The sequence below is a fragment of the Myotis nattereri genome (assembly GCF_964212035.1).
Source record: "Myotis nattereri genome assembly, chromosome: 1".
NCBI classification, from domain to species: domain Eukaryota; kingdom Metazoa; phylum Chordata; class Mammalia; order Chiroptera; family Vespertilionidae; genus Myotis; species Myotis nattereri.
Window position 1 is genome coordinate 57453886 of NC_138075.1, and position 22872 is coordinate 57476757.

At 40.0% G+C, this 22872-nt stretch overlaps 1 protein-coding gene across 2 annotated transcripts in view; it reads left to right on the forward strand.

Annotated features, from left to right (window-relative positions):
- The first annotated feature begins 1245 nt into the window (after positions 1–1245).
- ATOSA (atos homolog A) overlaps positions 1246–22872 on the forward strand; it is a 79611-nt gene continuing 57984 nt past the window's right edge. Inside the window, exons 1-2 of one of the 2 annotated variants that reach the window (XM_081108869.1) lie at positions 1246–1279; positions 1764–1878. In XM_081108869.1, the coding sequence (XP_080964995.1) occupies positions 1271–1279; positions 1764–1878 (124 nt within the window). In that variant the 5' untranslated portion in view covers positions 1246–1270. The other variant, XM_081108868.1, reaches the window with a different exon arrangement.

Genomic DNA, 22872 nt, shown 5'->3' on the forward strand with positions numbered 1-22872 from the left:
ATCTAGAGTCCGAGGGGTTTGTCCTTAAACTTCCGAATCCCTGATGCGCACGGCTGCCCACTCTCCTGTCCTGACCACATTAGCCGCGGGGTCCACCGTGCGCTGCAATCCACTTGGTGCGCAGACAGAACTCTGCGCCAGCCTCGCGTGTGGAGGAGGCGGCGGCGAAGGAGGAGACTAAAATTATCCTCCACGTCTGGGGCAGGCCCTCGGATGACATCTCCCCAGTCACCCTGTGTTCTAATAGCGCAGCTCAGATTCCTGGTCCCAGACGCGCTGCAGCTGGCTCCGAGCTCAGAGTTCAGACGGAGGCGACCGCCGCCGGAGCGCCTCGAGCCGCTCCGGCCTCCCGGGCTCCGCCGGCCGCTCGCAGCCGGCACCCCCGCGCCCTCCCAGCCTCGGGGCACCTGCACCCACACCCCAGCCCCTTCACCCAGCGCCCCGGGGCGCGCGGGGCGTTGCCATAACAACTGGGCGCCAGCGGAGGCCGCCGGGGAGGAAGTGACGAGCGGTGGGTTGGCTGTTGTTGGGACACGTGACCCGGGCAGTGTTTTGACAGGGCAAACAGCAGAGAAAGAACTGGGCGAGCAGGGGGGACCGGGAGCGGGGCGCCGGAGCAGAGGCAGGCGGAGAGCTGGCCGAGGCGCGGGGCAGGCGGGCCGGCGGGGGGCCGCAGGGCTCGGGCGCGCGTCGGCGGGGCGAGGGGCTGAGTGCGGGGAGCAGCGAGGCGGCCGCCGAGGCGGGGGTGCATGGCCACAGGGGCGCCGGGCAGCCACGTCCGACTGGTCCTCTCGGGCCCCCATGGTCCCCTAACGCAGCGCGGGGGGCCTCAGCGCGCCGCTCTCCGCTCCCGCCGGCCCCGCGCCTGTCCGAGCCTCCCGTCTCCGGGGGGAGTGTGATGCGAGTCGCCGCGAGCGGCTGAGAAGTGCCAAGAGGAGGGATCGGGACCGCAGAGAGCGAGTTGGGCAGCTGAGGTCGGCCGGGGGAGCCGGGAAAACAACTCCCCGGTGGGGAGAGGGGCTGGCGGGGCCGAGGGAGGGGCGGCCGCGCGGGACGGCTGCGCAGAGCGGGGCGAGCGCCCAGCCGTGAACCTGCCCGGGCGACCTCGGGCTCCGCCGCGCAGAGCCTGGGTGGGCGGGGGGACCCCGGACAGCCCGCTGAGTGCGCTTGGGACGGGGGGCGGGGCGCGGGGAGGTGACTCGCTGAGCTTTCTGGCCCCGGTATTGTGTAAACTTGGCCGGGGCGGCGCAGGAAGGCTAGCCTGCGGGGAATGACACAGGTGAGGCGGCTGGAGCGCTCGGGAGGCGCCAGGGGCGGTGTGCAGAGTTTCCTGCGCCCAGGCACCAGGTCGGAGGATTCCTATTCCAGCCCCTGCGGAGGTGCCACTGTTCCCAGCGGCGTGGGTTTTTTTTGTTGTTTTTTGTTTACAAAGGGGTTATTTAGCTTGTGTTGCTTGAGTCTTTTTTTTTTTTTCTCCCCCTTGCCAGTACCTCCAGGTTATAAATAGATCTTCCTTTTGGTTCAGAGACACTGTGTCAAGGAAGGACACTTTGGCCTGGAGAGCACCGGGCAGGGAAGAGGGCTGCTGGGTCCGGAGGAGTTGGGGGAGGCGGTGCAGAAAGAGTTTTGATTTTTTTCAAACCTGCCGATGGTGCTGTCACCGCAGTTAGTGCCAGGAAGAGGCCTAAGTGTTAACAGTAGTTTTCTTGCAAGTTCTGAGTGTTAGAGCAGGACCTGATCAATTTTATTGTGGTCTCTTTTAGCATTTTGCTAACAGCAGGAGCCACAGAATCTGCGGCGAGCCTGTTGAAAGAACCCACACGTGTATTTCACAGCACCCTGGGTGGACATTGGATGTGAAAATGAAGCCAGACCGAGGTAAATAACTTATTTAAGTAGGCTTTTCACCCCCATGCCCCATTTTAGAAGCGTTAACCTCATTCTATGGGAGGACCAACCTTTTGTGTATTACATATGATTGCTTATTTCTTTACAGATTCCAGCTGGGAAGGTAGAGAAGGGGGCATGGAAGGGACAGTTAGGATCTAGATGGGAGGATGCAGTCTTCAAAACTGAAGTAATTTCAAGAGAAGTTCTGTTGTAACTCAAAATGAGATTGTCAAGCACAGCATTTGTAACTGTTGCCACAATACTTGGTATCATTTTAGAGTTACATTACTCATTTGAGGTAAAGTCAGCCTAACTTCAGTTTTAAAGAGGTTTACAGACTTTTTCAACTTAAGAATGTGAACTTGATCTGTTGAGGAAAATTTAGTGTAAGACTGAGTTGACAAATACTATTTTATTATTTGTGTCGCTTTCATTAGCTGGTTTTTGTGCTTAGGCAAACTCTAAAACTTTGCAAGGTACTCCAGGGCCTTATTCAATATATCAATATATGAACAGCTAGGGCAATTGAAATCCCTAATGATAAGTAAATGTATCATTTCCTTTTCACGCCTGTATTTTCAGGACTTATGAGAATAATGTATACACTGTTTTTTAAGGACTTCAGAGGAACTGAAAACTCATCAGTTTTCTTTTGATTAATGGCATGGACCAAGATGAGATTTAAATATAGTAGTAGTTAGGAGTGAAGGCTTTCAGTCAGATGGGGATTTGATTCCAAAAGAGATGGTAAGAAGATGATTATTGTATTTGGTAGGGAGTTGGACTAGATGACAAAGTTCCTTCCAAATCTGAGAATTTAGGTGTGGAAATGTTAATTTATCCTCATATGAATTAGAGGCTCATTTTAAAAAAAGAGATGTATTAAACTGGTTATTTTTCCATATTTTTTCCCAAAGTGATTTAGAGAGAGAAATTTTCTTTTCTAGTCATCGGAGCTAGTGTGTTTTTTTTAAATGCACTAGAAGTGGAGAAAGCCATACTTAACTTAGTGGCTTAAGTTAGTTTAAACAGTTAGGCTGTTTCTTAAAATCAGCTAGTTATCCATGGAGTATTAGTGAGTATATTGCTACTAAGCAGATTGTTTGTGTAGAATCCCAGGTTTCTTTCGACTTTTAGATTACATCAGTGACTTTGGAAAAATGGCACCAAGGTCACTAACTGCATCTCAGAAAAAACAAGTGCCCTAGCTGGTTTGGCTCAGTGGATAGAGCGTCGGCCTGTGGACTGAAGGGTCCCGGGTTTGGATCCAGTCAAGGGCACATGCCTGGGTTGTGGGCTCGATCCCCAGTAGGGAACAAGCAGGAGGCAGCCAATCAATGATTCTCTCTCATCATTGATGTTTCTATCTCTCTCTCCCTCTCCCTTCCTCTTTGAAATAAATAAAATATATATATATTTTTTTACAAAAAAGAAAAAACAAGCAAGTAAAATCAAAGTTGCTGTTTGTTTGGGGGGTTTTCATTGTTGTTAAAAGTTGCTTTTAAAGGTTGTAAAAAGTTCAAAAATATTTGCACACAATCTCTGTTTTTGCCAAAATTAGTACTAAACATAATAAAATGTTAGTTGTATACTAGTATAGATTATTAGGGAAAATAAATAAATTTATTCATCAAGACTCCTGAAGAAGTAATTTTTTCCTCTCTAAAATTGTATCTTTCTTTAGCATTATGGTGTAAAAATGATGGGATTGCAAGTTTGGTACTGTAATTATATTTCACAATAATTACTTGAGTCTTTAGGCCCAGGGCTCATTTCTTTTGACTAGAACCCAGAGTAAGTAATGTCTTTTACTTTGCAAAGTAGTATAGAAATACTGAAATAAACTTTTCACAAAGAAAACTTACGTCAGATTGTGCAATGTGGCTTGTGTTTACTGTTCTATTTCTATTTTTAAAAATTGCTGTCACAACCCATTGAATTGATTTCTTGACCTGCATTTGGAAAGGCACAGTCATGGGCAACACTTACCTAGCTGACAGTGATACTTCATTGTTTTCTACATTGGTGTCTAAGAAACTGTTCTATGTGAGCAAATTTTCTGGATAATTGAAAGTTTACTCTTTAAGTGCCAAAAATATTTTCGATTGTAATCATGATATGTGGACAGACCTCTAAAATAGTAATGCTTCTTTGCCCTTTAATAAGAAGATCGATAGAATCAATGTAGTTTAATCTTTAATAGTAAATGGGGCATTGTTATGAATTTCAACTTTGAACTCTGTCATAACCTAGAAATGCCCTAAAGAGAGTTTTAAGTTTATAAGATTTTTTTTGCCTCTAGCTTAAACCACTTCTGCAGATTTTTGTGTTTTAGATTTGATTTTTAAATTCTCATGCTGTCAACAGTTTTCATTGCTAATATGCATATGCTTATTCTTGCCTCCACTTAATTTCATGGCTTTAGATCTCTGGGCTAGAGAGCTAAATAACCATCAGACTTAACGTTGAGTTCTCTATAAAATGAGAGTAAATAGGGGAACCCTTGGGTATTCATTCAGAATCTGAGTCAAGTGTATGAATTCTAGTGTGGAAACATCGAGACATTTGCTTAGGGAGATACAGCTGTGCTTCAGAGAGTTTCTAAAAACTATGCCTGCATGATCGGGTGTGATGGTTGGCTAGTTGAAAAGTTATTTTAAGTGAGGAATTATAAAAAATAATACCCCCTCGCCCTAACTGGTTTGGCTCAGTGGATAGAGCGTCGGCCTGCGGACTGAAAGGTCCCAGGTTCGATTCTGGTCAGGGGCATGTACCTTGGTTGCGGGCACATCCCCAGGGGGAGGTGTGCAGGAGGCGGCTGATCGGTGTTTCTCTCTCATCATGTTTCTAACTTTCTATCCCTCTTCCTTCCTCTCTGTAAAAAATCAATAAAATATATTTTAAAAAAAATAACACCCTTAATTATTCACCTCTATCTTTTAGGATCTGACCCTTTTAGGGAGTAAAATGGGGCCCATTTTTCAGAGATAATCTCTTTTTTTTTGTATAAAGCACACCATATGAACATCTGGTTTCGATTTTTTTAAAGTTTTTTTAATTGATTTTTTAAAATATTTTTTTATTGATTTCAGAGAGGAAGGGAGAAGGAGAGAGAGAGAGAGAGAAACATCAATGATGGGAATCATTGATCAGCTGCCTTCTGCATGCTCCTACTGGGGATCAAGCCTGCAAGCCCATATGTGCCCTGACCTGGAATGGAATCATGGCTTCCTGGTTCGTTCATAGGTTGATGCCTAAACACTGAGACATGCCGGCCGGGCTAATTTTGATTTTTTAACATGGAATAAGACTTTACAGAGCAATCTGAAGGAAGAATCTTTTAAATTTTAAAAAGTTTTAATTATTTTTAATGTTTCACAATTTTATAGGTGTCTTATAGGAATTTGTTTTGAGGGAGAAGGGAGTATATGCTCACCAAAATTATATTCATCAAAATATGCTCCAAAGCATTCAACATAGTTTTCACTGAAATAACTTTTTTTTTTGCACTCATTTCATTGGTCTATATAATATGTTAAATAAATTAATTTTGATTGGCATAAACAGATTTGGGAACAAACACCAGATACTAAACATACAACTCTACTAGTACAAGTAAAAGCCGCAGGCAACTAGAAAGTACAATAAGTCCTCACTTAATGTCATGGATATGTTCTTGGAAATGGCAACTTAAAGTAAAACAATGTGTAACAAAACCAGTAGCCCAGCCGGTGTGGCTAGATGGTTGGGTGTTGACCTATGAACCAGGAGATCACAGTTCCATTCCTGGTCAAGGCACATACCGGGGTTCCACCTGGGTTCCGGCCTTGATCCCCCAGTGCGGGGCGTGTAGGAGGCAGCCAATCAATGATTCTCTCTCATCCTTGATGTTTCTCCCTCTCTCTTTTCCTCTCTGAAATCAATATATATATATATATATATATATATATATATATATATATATATATATATAAAAAATAAATAAATATATTTTAAAAACACCAATATTACCATAGGCTAATTGATAATAAACAAACGTTAAGTTCCGGTGGCATAGTTCTAGTCACAGAAACATCACCAGACTTTTAAATAAAGACCCAAAACACTTCTATTAAACATTGAAATAAATGTGAGCTATACATATATTTAAGAAGATTAATAAAAACAAAGAAGATAAAAAAAAATTAAAACAACAAGGCAGATAATTGTTTTCCAACCCACTTATTCCAGCTCAGGGTCACAGGTGGCTGGATCCTTTCCCAGCAGCTCAGGGCAGGAGGCGGGAACCACCCTGGACAGGATGCCCTTCCATTGCAGGATGCATCACACACACACCCATACTCAGTCTAGGACCATTTAGACACCCCATTCACCTCACATGCACATCTTTGGGCAGTGGGAGGAAACCCACCCAGACATGGGAGGACGTGTTAATTCCACACAGACAGTGCCCACTCTCCCACCCCTTAACCCCCCTCCCCTGTCTAAAAATCAGTTATTTTTTCGTCAACATTATAATGAAACAACATTAACAATGATATCTAAAAACGTGTTGTACCCTATTAGCTATTAGTGTCTTTTAGTTTGCTTTTATGGGGTGAGGGGGGGTAGCATTGGTCAATCTTGCTAGTAGGTTAAGTGAAAGTCAGGAGAGCTTCTACCATACTTTCTGATAATCAAGATGTTACTGTTTAATGCAGTGGTTACATTTCATTACAGCCAATAATATTTACCATTATCGCAGGTAAATACTTAAACAAAATTTTTTTAAAGCATTTACATAGCATTACTTGGGCAATGCTGCCAAAGATGGCTCTTTCATGTTATTAGCATAGGCTTTGGAATTATTTGTATTTGTATCCTTGTTACATTACTTGCTAGCTACGTAATCTTCGTCAAATTACTTAATCCCTGAGAGTTTCAGATTCTTTGTAAAATGGGGAGAATTCAAACTTCTCATAGTTGTTACAGTGAAATATGACAGCATTTGGTACAGAGAAATAAATTAAATGATAACCTCGATCATGTTAAACAAGACATTACAGATGCTTCTATGTTGGTCAGTTATAAAATATGCTCAACTGAGTTAAGGAAATAATCAGATGTGCAATAACCTAACACCATTTTGTTTTGTTTTAAATTCATAGTGTTCAACCTGCTAAGGCTCAAGCAGATTTAATCGGCTTTTAATGTATAGTTATCTGAGAAAACATAAAAACGACAAAAGGATGCTTGCCATAGGTGTGATTTATTCTTTATATCGTGATTTGTTGTTACAATGATAGTTTAATCGCTCTATGTAAGAGGTGACCTGAGTGGACCAAGCTTCCTAGGAATAGCGTTTGCAAGGTTGATCACTGGGCAGCTGGGAAGGTGAAATGACATACTCCACCTTGTCCTCTGTGCCAAGCTTGGACCTGGTCCTAGACATGTATGGAATATGTCCAGTGTTTCAAGAGAAGCCTAACGTGTGATCTTCATGTAGAAGTAATTAAAGCATTAGGTTATGTTATGCTATAACTGTATGGTATTTCTAATTATATTTATTTTTAAATGAGTGGTGTTTTTTCCCTATAAAAACTTATTTCAATATAATGTGGACTATAACCTTACCTTTTTATTTCTAATGTTCCCAAAGTTTCAAAGTCTTAAGCTTATGGTATTGTACAATAATCTAAGTAGAAACAGTATCTTTTTAATTTAAACTATAAATATCAATTTGCTATGCTTTATGTTTTAATTAGAACCAGTTTTTTTCATTAGCCATTTCTAAGAGTGTTATCTGAGCTTATGAACTGTTATGAAAGATGAAGCCCTATAAAGTCTAGTAGATCTTGGATAAATAATTTAAACATACTGTGTTTCAACTCATATTTGAACACATCATGGGCCATCTATGATTCTTAAGTTGAAGCTTTTGGTGCAAAACCTGTTCCACAAGCAAAATACCAAACAATTTTACTTTTTTGAGGTTAAAACTGAAAGGAGCGCTGCCTTAGTTTATAAAAGAGGCCCAAGAAAATTCCCTCTCCCATTCCACTGTCTGAGGTTTTAGTGAAAAGACTGCCATCAATGAGGAAGCCAAATCTGCTAGTGCCTTGATCTTAGATTTCCCAGCCTCTAGAACTGTAAGAAATAAACTTCTGTTGTTTCTAAACCACCTAATGTTTTTTATTTTTTTTTAATTTATTTTATTTTTTATTGAATTTATTGTGGTGACATTGGTTAATAAAATTATGTAAGTTTCAAGTGTGTGATTCGAGAATACATCATCTGTATATTATATTGTGTGTTCACCACCCAAAGTCAAGTCCCCTTCCATCACCATTTATCCCCTTTACCCTTTTCTATCCTTCCCCCCCTTTCCCTCTAGTAATCACCATAGTATTGTCTGTATTTATTTGGGTTTTTTGTTTGTTTTTTAAATTGATTTTAGAGAGAGGAAGGGGGAGAGAGAGAGAGAGAAAGAGAGAAACATCAGTGTGAAAGAGGAACATCAATCCGTTGCCTCCTGCATGCTCTCCGACTAGTACCTTCCCTGGGTATGTACTCTGATCAGAATAAAACCTGCCATCTTTTGGTGCATCAACCAAATGAGCCACACTGGCCATTTTTTTTTCCTTCTTAATCCCTTTACCTTTTTCACCCAGCCCCACAACTCCCCTTCCCCTCGGACAGCTATCAGTCTGTTCTCTATCTATGAGTCTGTTTCTATTTTGTTCTTCAGTTTATTTTGTGCAGTAGATTCCATATATGAGTGAAATCATATGGTACTTGTCTTTCTCTGACTGGCTCACTTCACTTAGCATACTGCTCTCCAGGTCCATCCATGCTGTCACAAAAGGGTAAGATTTCCTTCTTTTTTTTTCCACGACTAAGTAGTGTTTCATTGTGTAAATGTACCACAGCTTTTTTATCCACTCATCCATTGATAGACACTTGGGCTGCTTCCAGATCTTGGCTATTGTAAATAATGCTGCAGTGGACACAGGGGTGCGTATATCCTTTCAAATTAGCGTTTTGGGTTTCTTCAGATATATTCCCAGAAGTGGAATCACTGGGTCATAAGGCAGTTTCATTTTTAATTTTTTGAAGATATATTTTCTGTCCACAGTGGCTGCACCAGTCTGCATTCCCACCAACAATGCATGAGGATTCATGTTCTCAGCATCCTTACCAACATTTGTTTGTTGATTTATTTTGACAGCCATTCTGGTTTTAAACTGCATCTCTCTGATGATTAGTGACATTGATCATCTTTTCATATGTCTGTTAGCCATCTGTATGTCCTCTTTGGAGAAGTGTCTATTCAGCCGCCTAGTTTACGATACTTTGTTATAGCAGCCCAAATGGACTTTCTGATTATATTACTAATTTAGCTTTAGCCTTAGTAGTGCAGTGGCTTATGAACTTACCTATCGTTTAATGCAACCCTGTTACCCTCAAACAGTCCCTTCCTGGGCAACTGAACTAGGAGGAAAGAAGTGGTAAGGATTAGGAAAAAAAAACAGCAAGGGAATTAGCTGCATTGCTTACTTGCTAAGAATAGTTCATTGTTAGCCAGTGTAAATCAAGCAATACAAATGATAGATGTTGATAGAAAAGAAGTGTTGACTAGATTAAATAGAGTAGCCTTTTGCTGACTTCCCAGGTGGAGATGTGGTGGTTATATTGATAATAACAGCTAAAACTGTCCATACTATGTGCCGGGCACTGTTCCAATTAGTTTGCATATGTAACTTATTTAATCCTCACAGTTTCTCAAGGAAGTAGGTAGATGTTATTGTCATCTTGATAAATGAACCGAGTCACAGAAGGTTTAGTAACTTACCCTTTGATAAACAGCTAATAAGAAGGTTGGCCCAGATTTGATGTAAGCTCCAATACATGCTCTTAGCCCTCTGATTGGGAGCAGAAAATTTTGTTAAAATATTACAAAATATTGGGACCAAATTGGTTTAAAAATAGGCTTGAGGAAAACTCAAACTGCTTTGGTAAATATTATGGTCTTGTAAAGCTCCTTATTTTCTGTTTTACCGCTTCTTCCTCCTTACAGTGGGAGAAGTAAGAGTACTTTTTCTTTGGGTTATTTTGAGGATTAAATAAATTAACGTATGTAATGTGCTTAGAATAGTGGCTGGCATATGGTAAACATTCAAGGGTGAACTGCTATTATTGGACGTTTTCTAAATTAAGAAGTCAATCGTGTAGGAAAGCAGGGGAGGACAAAAGAAAGGCGTTGAGCTATGCGTGCTTTGCATATGCACTGTAATCTCATATCAAAACCTGTCTGCTATTGATCTGTCATCTATTTACATTGATGGGTCTTGACATATCAGTAGTTGTCAAATAATTGTTGGTTTGATACAACTTCTGAAATTCAGATACTGAAGGGATTGACATAGAGGTTCCTTGTGTTGTGTTTTTGCCTGCCATTTGAGGCTAAGGATGTTAAAAAGTAAGGGAATATTAAACTTAGCATAACTTAATACCGATATTTCTTGTAATAAAAAAGTCAAAATTGTAGTGCCTGAAAATAGTATTTTTCTCGGTAGGTAAGTGAAAGTCAAGTTGTCAGTGGTTATTTCTGTCTTTGCTTAAATGGGTGAAAACTCAGAATAATTTCTTTTTAAAAAAATATATTTTTATTGATTTCAGAGAGGAAGGAGAGAGAGAGAGAGAGAGAGAGATAGAAACGTCAATGATAAGAGAGAAACATTAATCGGCTGCCTCCACACATCCCACACTGGGGATTGAGCCCGCAATGACTGGGAATCAAACCCTGACCTCCTGGTTCATAGGTTGACACTCAACCACTGAGCCATGCATGTCAGCCAGCCTCGGAATAGTTTCTTGATTATGTCAGACTTTCTTACTGAACTGAAATAGGATGGACTGGGTAAAAATGGCAGTAGCTAGTAAAAATATTAGACAGTAGTCCAGGTTTAATACCAAAGACACCTAGCAATAATCTGAGTTGCGTTTCCTCATATTTTCTGTCCATATAAAAGATACTCATCCTGTAAAATTACAAGAAGGCCTTTTGCATCTCTTCCCCTTGTTCACTAGGCCTAGCTCTACTGGCTACCTTTTAGGTTTTTGATGACTTTTCAGGGCCATATATACACTATTCCTTCTGCCTAAAAGCCTTTCTCTCCAGTCATCACATTGGTAACCCTTTGTTATTCTGCTGATCTTGGCTTAAATGTCATTTTTCAGAAAGGCTTTTTCTGACTACTCTATCTAGTGTGCTCAATTAATGTAAGATGCTATCATTACTTATTAAATTAGGTGTCCTTTGTTCTGTGTCTCAGCAGTCTTGTTTGTTTTCTTCATAGCATTTACCACATCTTGTAACTTTTTTCCCTTTGTTGATTGTCTGTCTCCAGACCAGACTTTTAAGTTCTATGAGGCTGGGACCTTGTCTGTTTTTCACATCTGTATTCCCCCCTCACCTAGCAGGTAGCCTTATGCATGTGGATGCGTTGTGGGCGCTTAGGAGTTGCTTGATATGTATTTGTTCATATTGTTGCTTCAGAGCTTCAGGTGAGATAATGTGTCAGAGAACTCTGTAAGATGTGAAGTGCTGTATATATGTTGACTACCTTACCTATGGGCAGGAATGTTTTTATAGATGAGCAGAGGGCAGACGCTTCCAAGTCCTGCCACCTACATCTTAGATGGGGTCCTCTGTCTAAAAATACCCATTCACACAGTGCCTAATTTTCATTATTTTTAAAGGTTTCCTTTGTTGTCCTAACATTATACCAACTAGAAATTCATTTAGATTAATAAATGTATATTTTAGTTACACATATTTGAGGACTATTGAAGGTTATACTTTGATATAAAATTAGCTCAAAGGAGTCCTTTTTAGTAGCATGCTGTAATGCAGGAAGAGTTTAGGCTTTACAGTCAGACTTAGAAATTCTAACTTCAGCACTTACCAGCTAGATGACCTTGAGGAAATTATATAGCCTGTCTGAACTTCAGTTCTTTTATTTTTCCCCATTGATCTTTAGAGAGAGAGTGGAAGGGAAAGGGATGGAGAGAGAGAGAGAGACATTGCTGTGAGAGAGACACATAGACTGGTTGCCTCCTGCACGTGCCCCGACCAGGGCTGGGAATCGAACCCGCAACCTGGACCAACACTCTAACCACTGAGCACCTGGCCAGGGCTTCAGTTCTTTTTGTTCTAACACCATCAACCTTAAGGATTGTGGGAGAGACTGAGAACCCATGGTTTAACACCTAGAATATACGTCGCGCAGGGTAGGGTTTTACTTCCAAGGATACACAACTGAGAAAATGAGTCTTTCTTTTTGTTTCTTCTTTTCTGCTTCTTCTTTTTTTCTAACTGAAAAGCATACAATTTATTTAGCCTTTATAAGGAAATGAAGATCTAATGAAATGGGTAAACCAGACTGTTTTTATACTAGGTTTGAGGAAGGTTGGCAAGTTGTGGGGAAGTGTGATAGGTATAAGCTAAGGGTAGTAAACTGGGGAAAACTTAGCAAGACCAGTTTATTCAGTTTCCTCTGGGTAGAAGGAGGTTACCGCTCATGTGAGGGTCTTATGGCCTGCTTCAGGGGGGATGGAGGTTGCCACAGACTCATTCTTGTACCTGCCAGAGAAAATGACTGCTTCAATGCTCTGTTGGGAAGGCTGGTCAAAACAAGCATAAGAGATCAACAGACACTGTTGTGTCCCTCTGAAACATATTCTGCAATATATAACCAGAGGCACAGAAAACCAGGATTTTCCCTAGCTGGCTTGGCTCTGTGGATAGAGGTTGGCCTGCAGACTGAAGGGTCTCAGGTTCAGTTCCAGTCTAGGGCATATGCCCAGGTTGCGGGCTCAATCCGCATAGGGGGCATGCAGAAGGCAGCTGATCCATGACTCTCTCTCATCATGGATGTTTCTATCTCTCTCTCCTTCTCCCTTCCTCTCTGAAATCAATATAAAACCCAGCATTAGACCTCTGGAATGTGCATGCTACGGGGAGGGAAAGTAGGTAATTGGAGCACACCAACTATTTCTGGGCAATAACGTGCTGTAATGAGCACTGAGAGCAGCACTAGGGCAGAGAGATTGGGGCGGGGTGGACTCCAGAAGGAGGTTGATGGAAAATATTAGAGCAGTGAGAGAGTGCCCAAAATTGCTTTTTCCTTTATTTCAGAATATTAGCTAGGATTGATTCAGGGCTTGGAGCATGGCCCTTCAGCTTCTGTGACTTAGGATTTAGGCTTTTTCCATAATGGCCGTTATAGGTTCAGAAAGTTTGGTAGACTAGTCTAGGAATCTAATCATAACTCACATTATTTATAACTAATAATATTAATTCTAAGTATGACCATTGTTTACTTAAAAACATCTTTTTGGGAGCACAACCAATTTGTAGTTGGGAATTAACATTTTAAATTAATATGGAATTTCCTTTTTTTTAATTTTCCCACTTATCAAACGTATATATTGTTGAATGGAATTAAAACCTGGTATCAATATCTGAAATCAAGCCATTTAAAACTTTTATCTTGAAAATTTTTTTACATTTTTTTTAACCTAATCACCAATTTTCTTTTGTGAAGAGATATCATGGTTTGTCACATGATAATGGGTCATTTCTACTTAAATTTATAAGAGGAAGAGAATGTGTAACTTTAGGACTTACTATTGGCAAATTGCCTTTTGGCTTTTGAGGTTTGGTTTTAAAAGTAACTTTAGGTTAAAGCTCCATATCATATTTAGTACACTTGATAAAAGGATACTGAGACACAAGAAATTCTCATTTATTCATTTTACAAAAGAATTAGCCATAAGAATTTTTTTAAGCTTCCCAACTTTGTTTGCTCCATAATTTAATTTACATCTAATTTTTTAAAATTGCAAACCCACAGAAAAGTTGGAATCCCACAAGTAACATCCAAATACCTTTACATAGATTGATTGATAACATTTTACTGCTTTTGTTTTATCTCTTACTTGATAAGTAGGTAGATGGGCAGATTAGCTGGGCAGCGATAAGGATTTCTTATGTTTTTTATTTTTTGTTTTTATAATTTGAGAGTATGTTGCAGACATCATGACACTTCAATCCCGTGTACACTGAGCTTGCTGGCATCAGCACATGAAGCTGATTTTGTAAATTTCTTCCCAACTCTGACATCAAGTTGGTTCCTGATGTCTGCTATGTGGCAGTATTTACTATCCCATGGAACTTGACACTGCAACAAATCAGGGTTTTTCCCTCTGAAGCCAGCTGTTAAACGTTTATCATCACACCATGCAGGTATCTCCTAACAGTAAGGACTTTCTCCTACAGTCCTGCAACTCAGTTATCACCGTCAAGAGATCTAGCACTGATGCAACACCAGTACCCAATACGCAGTTTACATTCACATTTCCCTAGTCATCCCAATGTCCTCTTCAGTCACATTGCCTTTTAAGGAAGTAAGTTGCTTCCTATTACAGAAATGGAGTTAGGCTCTTGTTGGGCAACATTTAGAAAGGTTTTAGGGTACGCTGTGAGAGCTTAAGGTAGAAGTAAAAGTACTTCCTTCAGCAAAAAAACAAAAACAAAAACAATTAGGCCATGTAAATTTGATAATTAAGAGTTTAGCAGTTTTCCCCTTACGCTATGTAACTTTTTAATAGATTACTTGGACAAAGTGGATTTAAGAGAAAAAGTATGGATGAAATTTCAATATTCTTTTGAATTGAGAGAATTGTATTTTTAATCCAGCACTTCAGGCTAAGACCTCAGTCCTTAGTACTCCAGGGTTCCCTGCACTTGCCTTTTGGGCACATTGATCTCGCTGCTCATCAGTCACCACAAACACATGGACGAGGTGGGGCCTTTGCATTTGCTGTCCTCTTTTGGAATACAAGTCTCATGACTGCGTCCTTTATTTCATTTGACTTTCTGCCAGGTTGTCACCTCTGCAAAGAAGCCTTCCCTGATCATCCTGTCAAAAAAGAGTGTAGCTCTTCTCTCTTTACTCTGCATTCCTCTTCTTTAGGCTCCTTCTCACTGCTTAACCTGATGCTCCGTATTTGTTTATTTGCTCTTTCCCCTCCCCAATAAGAAAGGAAGCTTCATGAGGACAGGAACTCAGTGACATTTGCTCACTGGTGTTTCCCCATGTGTGGGCTGGTGCCTAGGAGTCAGTAGCTGCTCAACAAACATTGTTAAATGAACGTTTGCATGCATTCTAGCATCTTTGCGGTACAGCATAAAGTTATTATGCCTGGAAATATTGTACATTCTTTTTCTGTTCTTTGTTGATTTTGTAACATAAGGAATTGATTCTCTAGTCTTGGTTTTTGTTTCTAGATGGGTGTATTTATGCCCACTTTTCAAGGTTATTTGAGGATCAAATGAGATAACTACACAAACATAATGCAACACAGCCCTGGCCGGTGTGGTTCAGTGGTTGGAGTGTTGGCCCATGCACCAAAGGGTGCTGGGTTCAAATCCTGGTCAGAGGCACATACCTGAGTTGCAGGTTCAATTTCAGCCCAGTTGGGTCATGTGCGGGAGGCAACCAATCATTGCCTCTCACTCGCATTAATGTTTCTCTCTCTCTCTTCTCCTTCTCCTCTTTCCAGTCTCTTAAAAAAATCAGTGGGGAAAATATCCTCAGGTGAGGATTAACAACAAAACGTAATGCAAGGCATTTGATAACTGAATAAATGGTTAGAATAATGTCTACTATCAAGTTCATAGGGAATTATTAATTACAGTGGGGTGATTGATTTCCGGGCAGAGGCAGCAGCTGGATTAAGCCTAAAAGGCAGTTATGATTTGGATAGATGAAAATTTATAGAGATTGAGAGGAAAGGCCTGGAAGAGAGGGCATTCTGAACAATTAAGACGTTCAAGGGATAGCATGTAAACTAATTCACATTGGAGGGGTTGTTTCTCTGTTTTCCCTTTGCTACCATTCTCTGTAATATATGAGAGATTAGTGTTTCCTTTTATGAAAATCTTGGGAATATTAACGTAGCATATAACACCATAGCTGTTGCTTTATGATACTCTTTTGTCAGAGTCATAAATTGCACTATTTATTATAAAGTATTCATGTGTTATAATAAATACAGGGGAGGAAAACAGGATGAAGTTGGAGATTCCTTCCCTCATTCCCGATAATTGCTAGCAAAAACGTAACAAACTCTGGGATTAGCGGCTCTTGTGCCTTCCAAGCTTACATGTGTTATGAGAGCAAGGAGATCCCCACAATACTGATAAACTTGCCTAGCTGTATTAAGGAGAGAATGAACTCATATCTTCTCTCTTACCCAGTCAGATAAATACTTTCACACCAAAGCTTCAAGACACAAAAGTTTTTGGCTCTAGGAGAGGTTTGTTCAGTGTATTGTAGTAGGAAGAGCACAACGCAGGAAGTTTTCAGTCCATCATTTATAACTCCTTTCTTACAAATTGTTTCCCTGGGGATGTGTATTCTCCTTTTTCAGTTGGTATACTCGCTATTCAAGGAACAAGCCTGTGTCTTTGAGGAAGTGAATTTGGATCTTTGTAATTATGTGTTGACTGAATACTGGCTCGGGGGCATATTATTAGTCCAGCACATAACAGCCCTAGCCTGTGCTTTTTCCTGCAGCTTATCTTGCGGAGTTCAGGTACCTGCCAGGGGATTCTGAATGGCTAGCAATGGAAAAAAATAAATAAAAATCCTAGGTTACATGGTGGTACCGATTAAATCCCATCCCGAAGAGCTCAAGATATGAAAATGCTTTTATTATTCTGAAACTTCTCTCAAAATCATGCAATTGCTAGAAATCAGAGTAGGAAAGGTCCTCAGAGGTTGTCTCTTTCATTTTTACAGTTGAGAAAACATGAAGCCCAGAGAAAAGGCGGAATCTGTCCAACTACAGAAATAAAACTCAAATTTCCTGTAGGCCGGTTGAATATTTTCTGTACTGCTTTACCTCTAGCAAGAGCACAGAGCACATTGCCTGTAGGCTCTGGCAGCACACAATGACGTAGTGGTCATCCAGCCTTCCTCAAGAAACTTGAAAGAAACAAAGTCTAGGTGGTTATATGTTAACACTGTTCTCCAGTTAATGTCTAGGACGCGCCGGAAATAAAATGATGAGTGAGGACTAACACGGCCTCTGGCCTCTGGCACTTGTAGCCAAATATGGTCTTTCCTGACTTTTTTTTCCAGAGTCAACAGACAGATCAGGACTGGAAGTTTCCATGTGCTGTTTGGAAGAGGCACAGGAGGGGAGTAGGAGAAGTAACCCAAGAGGAAAAGAGTATCAGGGGGCCTGCGCAGACTTGTAGAACTCCTGCATTCCACTCTCCTTTTCTATTTGTGGTGGTCTCACACGGTTTTGGTTTGAGTGTGTGTGTGTGTGTGTGTGTGTGTGTGTGTGTGTGTGTTCTGTTCTGTTTTGAGAAGGAGGAATGGAAATTTATTAGCCAGTGCAGGTTTCAAATGAGGTGCTCCCTTCCTGAGGCTTCCTCGATTTTCCCCTCTAGGCAATGCAGCTGAAACCTTCCTGGTCTAAAAGGTTAGAAACTACTTGAGACATTCAAATCACAAGTACTTCCCACTGACCTGCTGGGTGAAATGACTGAAACCGAAATTGTGTTGAAAATGGAGAGCTATGATGGATTGGCTGTAGCATTTGTATGAGGAAAAAGAAAACTCCTGTCTCCCTCTACACAAAAAGGTCTACTCAATAGGTACATTCCTTTGGAGTCTACACATCTGTGGCCCTGGAAGTGTAGTTAAGAAAGGTTTGTAGAACTCAGTTATAGCAGCCTGTGAGGTGTGTGAGTTCTGGTTGCAAATGTCTAGCAACTACTTCTTTATCAAACTCTATTTAATAAAATAAAAATACCAACCTTGAATATATGCTTCCAAAGCCCATGTTGGTTGAATGTGATAAAGTAGAACAAGTACCTATTGGGGGACATTGTAGGGGATGGTGGTAATAGAGACAGTATCACATGGAGCAGTGGCTTTACACTTTTTTGCCTGCCACCCTGGCTGTTGTGGCTCAGTTGGTTAGAGTGTCGTCCTGAGCACCAAAGGGTCTCGGGTTCGATTCCTGGTCAAGGCTCCATCCCCAGTAGGGGGCACGCAGGAGGTGGCTAATCAATGTTTCTCTCTCACGTTGATGTTTTTTTCCCTCTCTCTCTCTTCGTCTCCCTTCCTCTTTCTCTAGAATCAATGAAAAACATATCCTTGGGGAAGGATTTAAAAAATTATTTTTTGACTGCCCACAATTACAAAAAAATTGATGTTGCTGCCCCATAACAGCACTCTCTCCCAAAATAATAGTCTTAACTCAATCTTGCTCATGCAATGGTGGCATGTCTTTTTCCTATTTTATTTAAAAAGGAAATAATAGTCCCAACACTAAGTTAATTTCATAGCACATTTAATCCTACAGATTATTTTAGTATTTAGAACTAGAAAGACCTGGGTTTAAGTCCCGGTTTTGTCACCTCTGCATACCTAACTTCTCTGGGCTTCATTTCCTCACTGGTTAAAATTGAGATAATAATGCCACTTATTTTATAGTTTTTTTTAATAATGACATAACCTGAGTAAAGTAGTTGTGCCAGACAGTTAATAAACACATAACCAGTGGCTATTTCTCTCTCCAAAGTTTGTTAGCTTAGCAGTGGTTGGCAAACTGCGGCTCACAAGTTCTGCGCATGGGCCACGAAGTTTCAATCGCACTGTACATGCGCACCCGCACGTGGTATTTTGTAGAAGAGCCACACTCAAGGGGCCAAAGAGCCGCATGTGGCTCACGAGCCGCAGTTTGCCGACCACTGGCTTAGAGGATGGGGAGTGAAATAATGTTGAATCTTCTTCAGAGGGAAACTAATTCAGTTGTAGGTATGTATGTTGGAGTTTTAGGTGTTATAGGTAGCCAGAAGAGTTTAGTCATATCATTTAGAAACAAGACTATATGAAATAGTCTGAGATTAGCAAATTTTAAAAATGCAAGCAATTATGCAGAGTATTAAAATTTCAGGGACTTAATGATTGAGTCTTTTTTTTTTTTATTCAGAAAGGAAGGGAGAGGGAGGGAGAGAGAGAGAAACATTAAAGATGAGAGAGAATCATTGATTGTCTGCCTCCTGCAACCTGGGCGTGTGCCCTGACCAGGAATTGAACCGAGACCTCCTGGTTCATAGGTTGCCACTCAGCCACTGAGCCACGCCAGCCAGGCTAATTGAGTCTTTCTTAAAGCTACATGAGGTTTACTTAATTCTACACAACTGGTTTACTTTTTCAGATTTCTGCTAAAATTCTCCAAGATTTAAAATGCCGAATTTGTCATGTGTATGAATGACTATTGGCATAATTTGTAGAGGTTATGAGATCTATCAGTAACAGGTAGTTGTGGGGAAAAAAATGACACAAGACTTGGAATTGACAGGTAAACCCACCAGCTGCCTTAAGCTCTTCATCTACAAAATATTCTTTTCTTTTTTTAAAAAAATTCTCACCCAAGGATATTTATTCCATTGATTTTAAGACAGAGTGAAAGGGAGGAAGAGAGAGATACATCGACATGAGAGGGACGCATCAATTAGTTGCCTCCTGCACTTTAGTTGACTTCTGCATGTGCCCTGACCAGGGCGCGGGATTGGACCCACAACTGAGGTACATGCCCTTGACCAGGAATCGAATCTGTGACTTTTCAGTCCCCAGGTTGACACTCTGACCCAGTGGTTCTCAACCTTCTGGCCCCTTAAATACAGTTCCTCATGTTGTGACCCAACCATAAAATTATTTTCGTTGCTACTTCATAACTGTAATGTTGCTACTGTTAGGAATCGTAATGTAAATATCTGATATGCAGGATGGTTTTAGGCGACCCCTGTGAAAGGGTCGTTCGACCGCCAAAGGGGTCGTGACCCACAGGTTGAGAACCACTGCGAGTCTAACCACTGAGAAACTGGTCAGGGCTCTAAAAAGTCTTATTTCACAAACTTACAATGGTCTAATGTACAGGTAAATGTAATATACATTATCTCCATGGGAATACTTTTAGTAAAACATTTTTTTAAATCAAAATAAAAATATTCATGATTGGTTCTAGATTATGAGTCAATCAAACATACCATTTTTTACTAGCAGGAGATTAACAATATCCCAGAACATGTCTTTAAATGAGTATGGGTATAGGTAAAGGGAAACCCATGTGCATCTTGACACACATTTTTTTTTTTTTTGGCACACATTTTATATAATAGTGGTGATATTAATTTATAAAGACTAAGTATGTAGGCAATTAGAAGTGAATTCTTATACCTGATCTTGACTTGTGTGTGTACAAGATATTATTAGACAGAGTGTTTGTCCAGTAGCTTAGATTATAAATAACCCCTGTTCTAGCTCATTTTAAACAATGTAGTATGAACAATGCCAAAAAACAGGCTAGAACATTTTCTTCTCTCCAAGATCTTAGATTTTGTAAACAGGGCTCTGCTCCTGGAACTAATCTAGGTCATTATAACCCAAATCTTTTGAAAGATGAGAACCCCAATTAAGACTCTTAGGTACTTTTTAATATTTAAAAATGAAGAAGTGTTTTAGCTCTTAGAAACACAGTATTCTTGGACTCTGTTTGGCCACTTGGTTTATTTGTGCCATGCCATAATGAATACAAATCACTGAGTAATTTCAGCAATAACGATTGCTAGGAATCTCCATGGGAGTGGAAATTAATGTACTTTATTATGGCTTAATTTATCCCAATACTGACCTAACGCCATAACATTTTGTTTTTGAATAAAAAGTGATTTTTTAAAAAAATAAAGTAATTTTTTAAAAAAGTGATTTAATGAGAAAAACAATAAATTTCCCTAATTTCCAAAATTGGTAACAATGTTAAATTTTAGCTGTTGTTTAGTCTTTCTTGCAAATTAGCTATTCAGCTGTGAAATGTGTTGTTAAATGTGACATATTTAAGAAGCTTTAAAAATATCAGTGTCATTAACATCTTTCTTTGGTAGTCAAGATTTAAATTTCATCCCCATTGTTGTTAATATGGGGTACTGCTAATGTATTGCCCTTTATTTGTTGGAGTGGGTGTGAATACTACGTGTGTGTGTACACACAGGCACAGTCACATTTATTAACATCCTGTAGACCTGTTGTTTGCATAGGAAAAGAGGAAACCTAAATTGCTTGAGAGCCAAGTACTCAGCTAGATGGTTTATACCTCTTAGAGAAATCATTATTCCCACTTTATAGATGAAGAAATAGATTCAGAGAGGTTAAATAATTTCTTATTGATTGATTTTTAGAGACAGAAGAAGGCGGGGGGCGGGGGGGAGAGAGATTTGTTGTTCCCACTTATTTGTGTATTCATTGGTTGATTCTTGTATATGCCCTGACCAAGGATCAAACCCAAAACCTTGGTGTATCAGGATGATGCTCTAACCAACTGAGCTATCAGGCTAGGGCTTTGGTTAAATAATTTGATAGCACAGCTTGTTAAGTGGAAAGAACTTGAGCCCTAGACTATCTTCTCCATTATGACCTACTACTTGAAGGGATCATTTCCAGTAATGAGTTGTATTTTGTACAAACATGTTTATATTTCTATCCCCTAGAAGACCACCAGGGATGACAGTAATCCTATTGGTATAGCACTTTGCTGTTTTCAAATAACTTTATCCTATCTTATTTGATCCTTACAACATATCAACATTGTGGGCAAAAAAACAACAAAATACTGACGTAAAATTTGAGCAATTTCAGAGAAGTGCTTAAGATCACAAGGCTGATGAGAGATAGAGTTTAGATTAGAACCCAGATCTGTGGTTCCTGGTCTCGTGCCCTTTTCTACTCCCTTTACCTTGTCTGGATTAGGTATGTGACCTCTGAGCATAAAATACTGAAGTTTTACAGACTGAATCTTTTATTGTGTCATGTAGTGATCACAGGACAGCTACAGTCTGGCTCCCCTATTTAGCAGTCCCGTTTTCCTGTAGTATTATATGACAGTTTTGAGGTGTAATGGGCTGTAGTGTTGGTCATTGAATAAGTAATAATTGGGAAATGTTGACTTGAGATTTCTACATTTAAGCTTTATTTTTGTGTGAGGCCACATTTGCCTTATGGAAATGTATATAAGAAAGAAATTGTTAGGAAAGGATAGTAGTGGTTAAGAGCATGCACATTAGATTTTGGAAGACCTACATTTGATTCCTGGATTTGCCCACTCGGTTCTGGTTACTTGGGCAAGGAATAAGACAGTAGTAGCTACCACAGGGTCTGAGAATGGATAGTAGAGAGATTAGTACCATACCTGGCCAATAGGCCTTACACATACAATAGTTATTTAATCATTACCTTTGATGGTCTTTTTTTTTTATAGCAATATTTATTTTTGTTTAGGAAGTATCTAATCTAGAATGATTATCTCTAAAGTATCTTAAAAGTAGATAGTTTTCAATTACTTGTCTCTAAAAGAGAGCATACATGACATGAAACAACTGATATTTTAAATTATTCCATTTTGTATTTGAAATATGTAGTTTAAAAAAACTCATAAAAGATCTGCTTCCCTATTTATTCCATTACATTACGATAATATGAGTAATTTATATTTCTTGAGCTGATTGTTTGGAGAACACAGTTATGACCATGTTAGGTGGGGTACAGGGGATGTATGGGGTTTTTTCATGGCTGGGGGTGGAGAAATAAGAATCTGGGACTAGTATTTAGTATAGAATTTCATATTATTCAGATTCCTAACTCGTAGGCTCTTGAGATCTACAAAGTAGATAATGTGCCGATATGTTATAGCACATTCATTTAGAACTTTGTATGTACCAAGATGAACAAACAAGGGAAAAGCAAGCATTTTTCAGGATTACATAAAGTGTCATTTTGAAATTTATTGGAAAACTGGCAGCACATTGCAAGCATTTCACTAAATAAACCTCTTGGTTGGTTTTTACTTTTAAAGATGGCA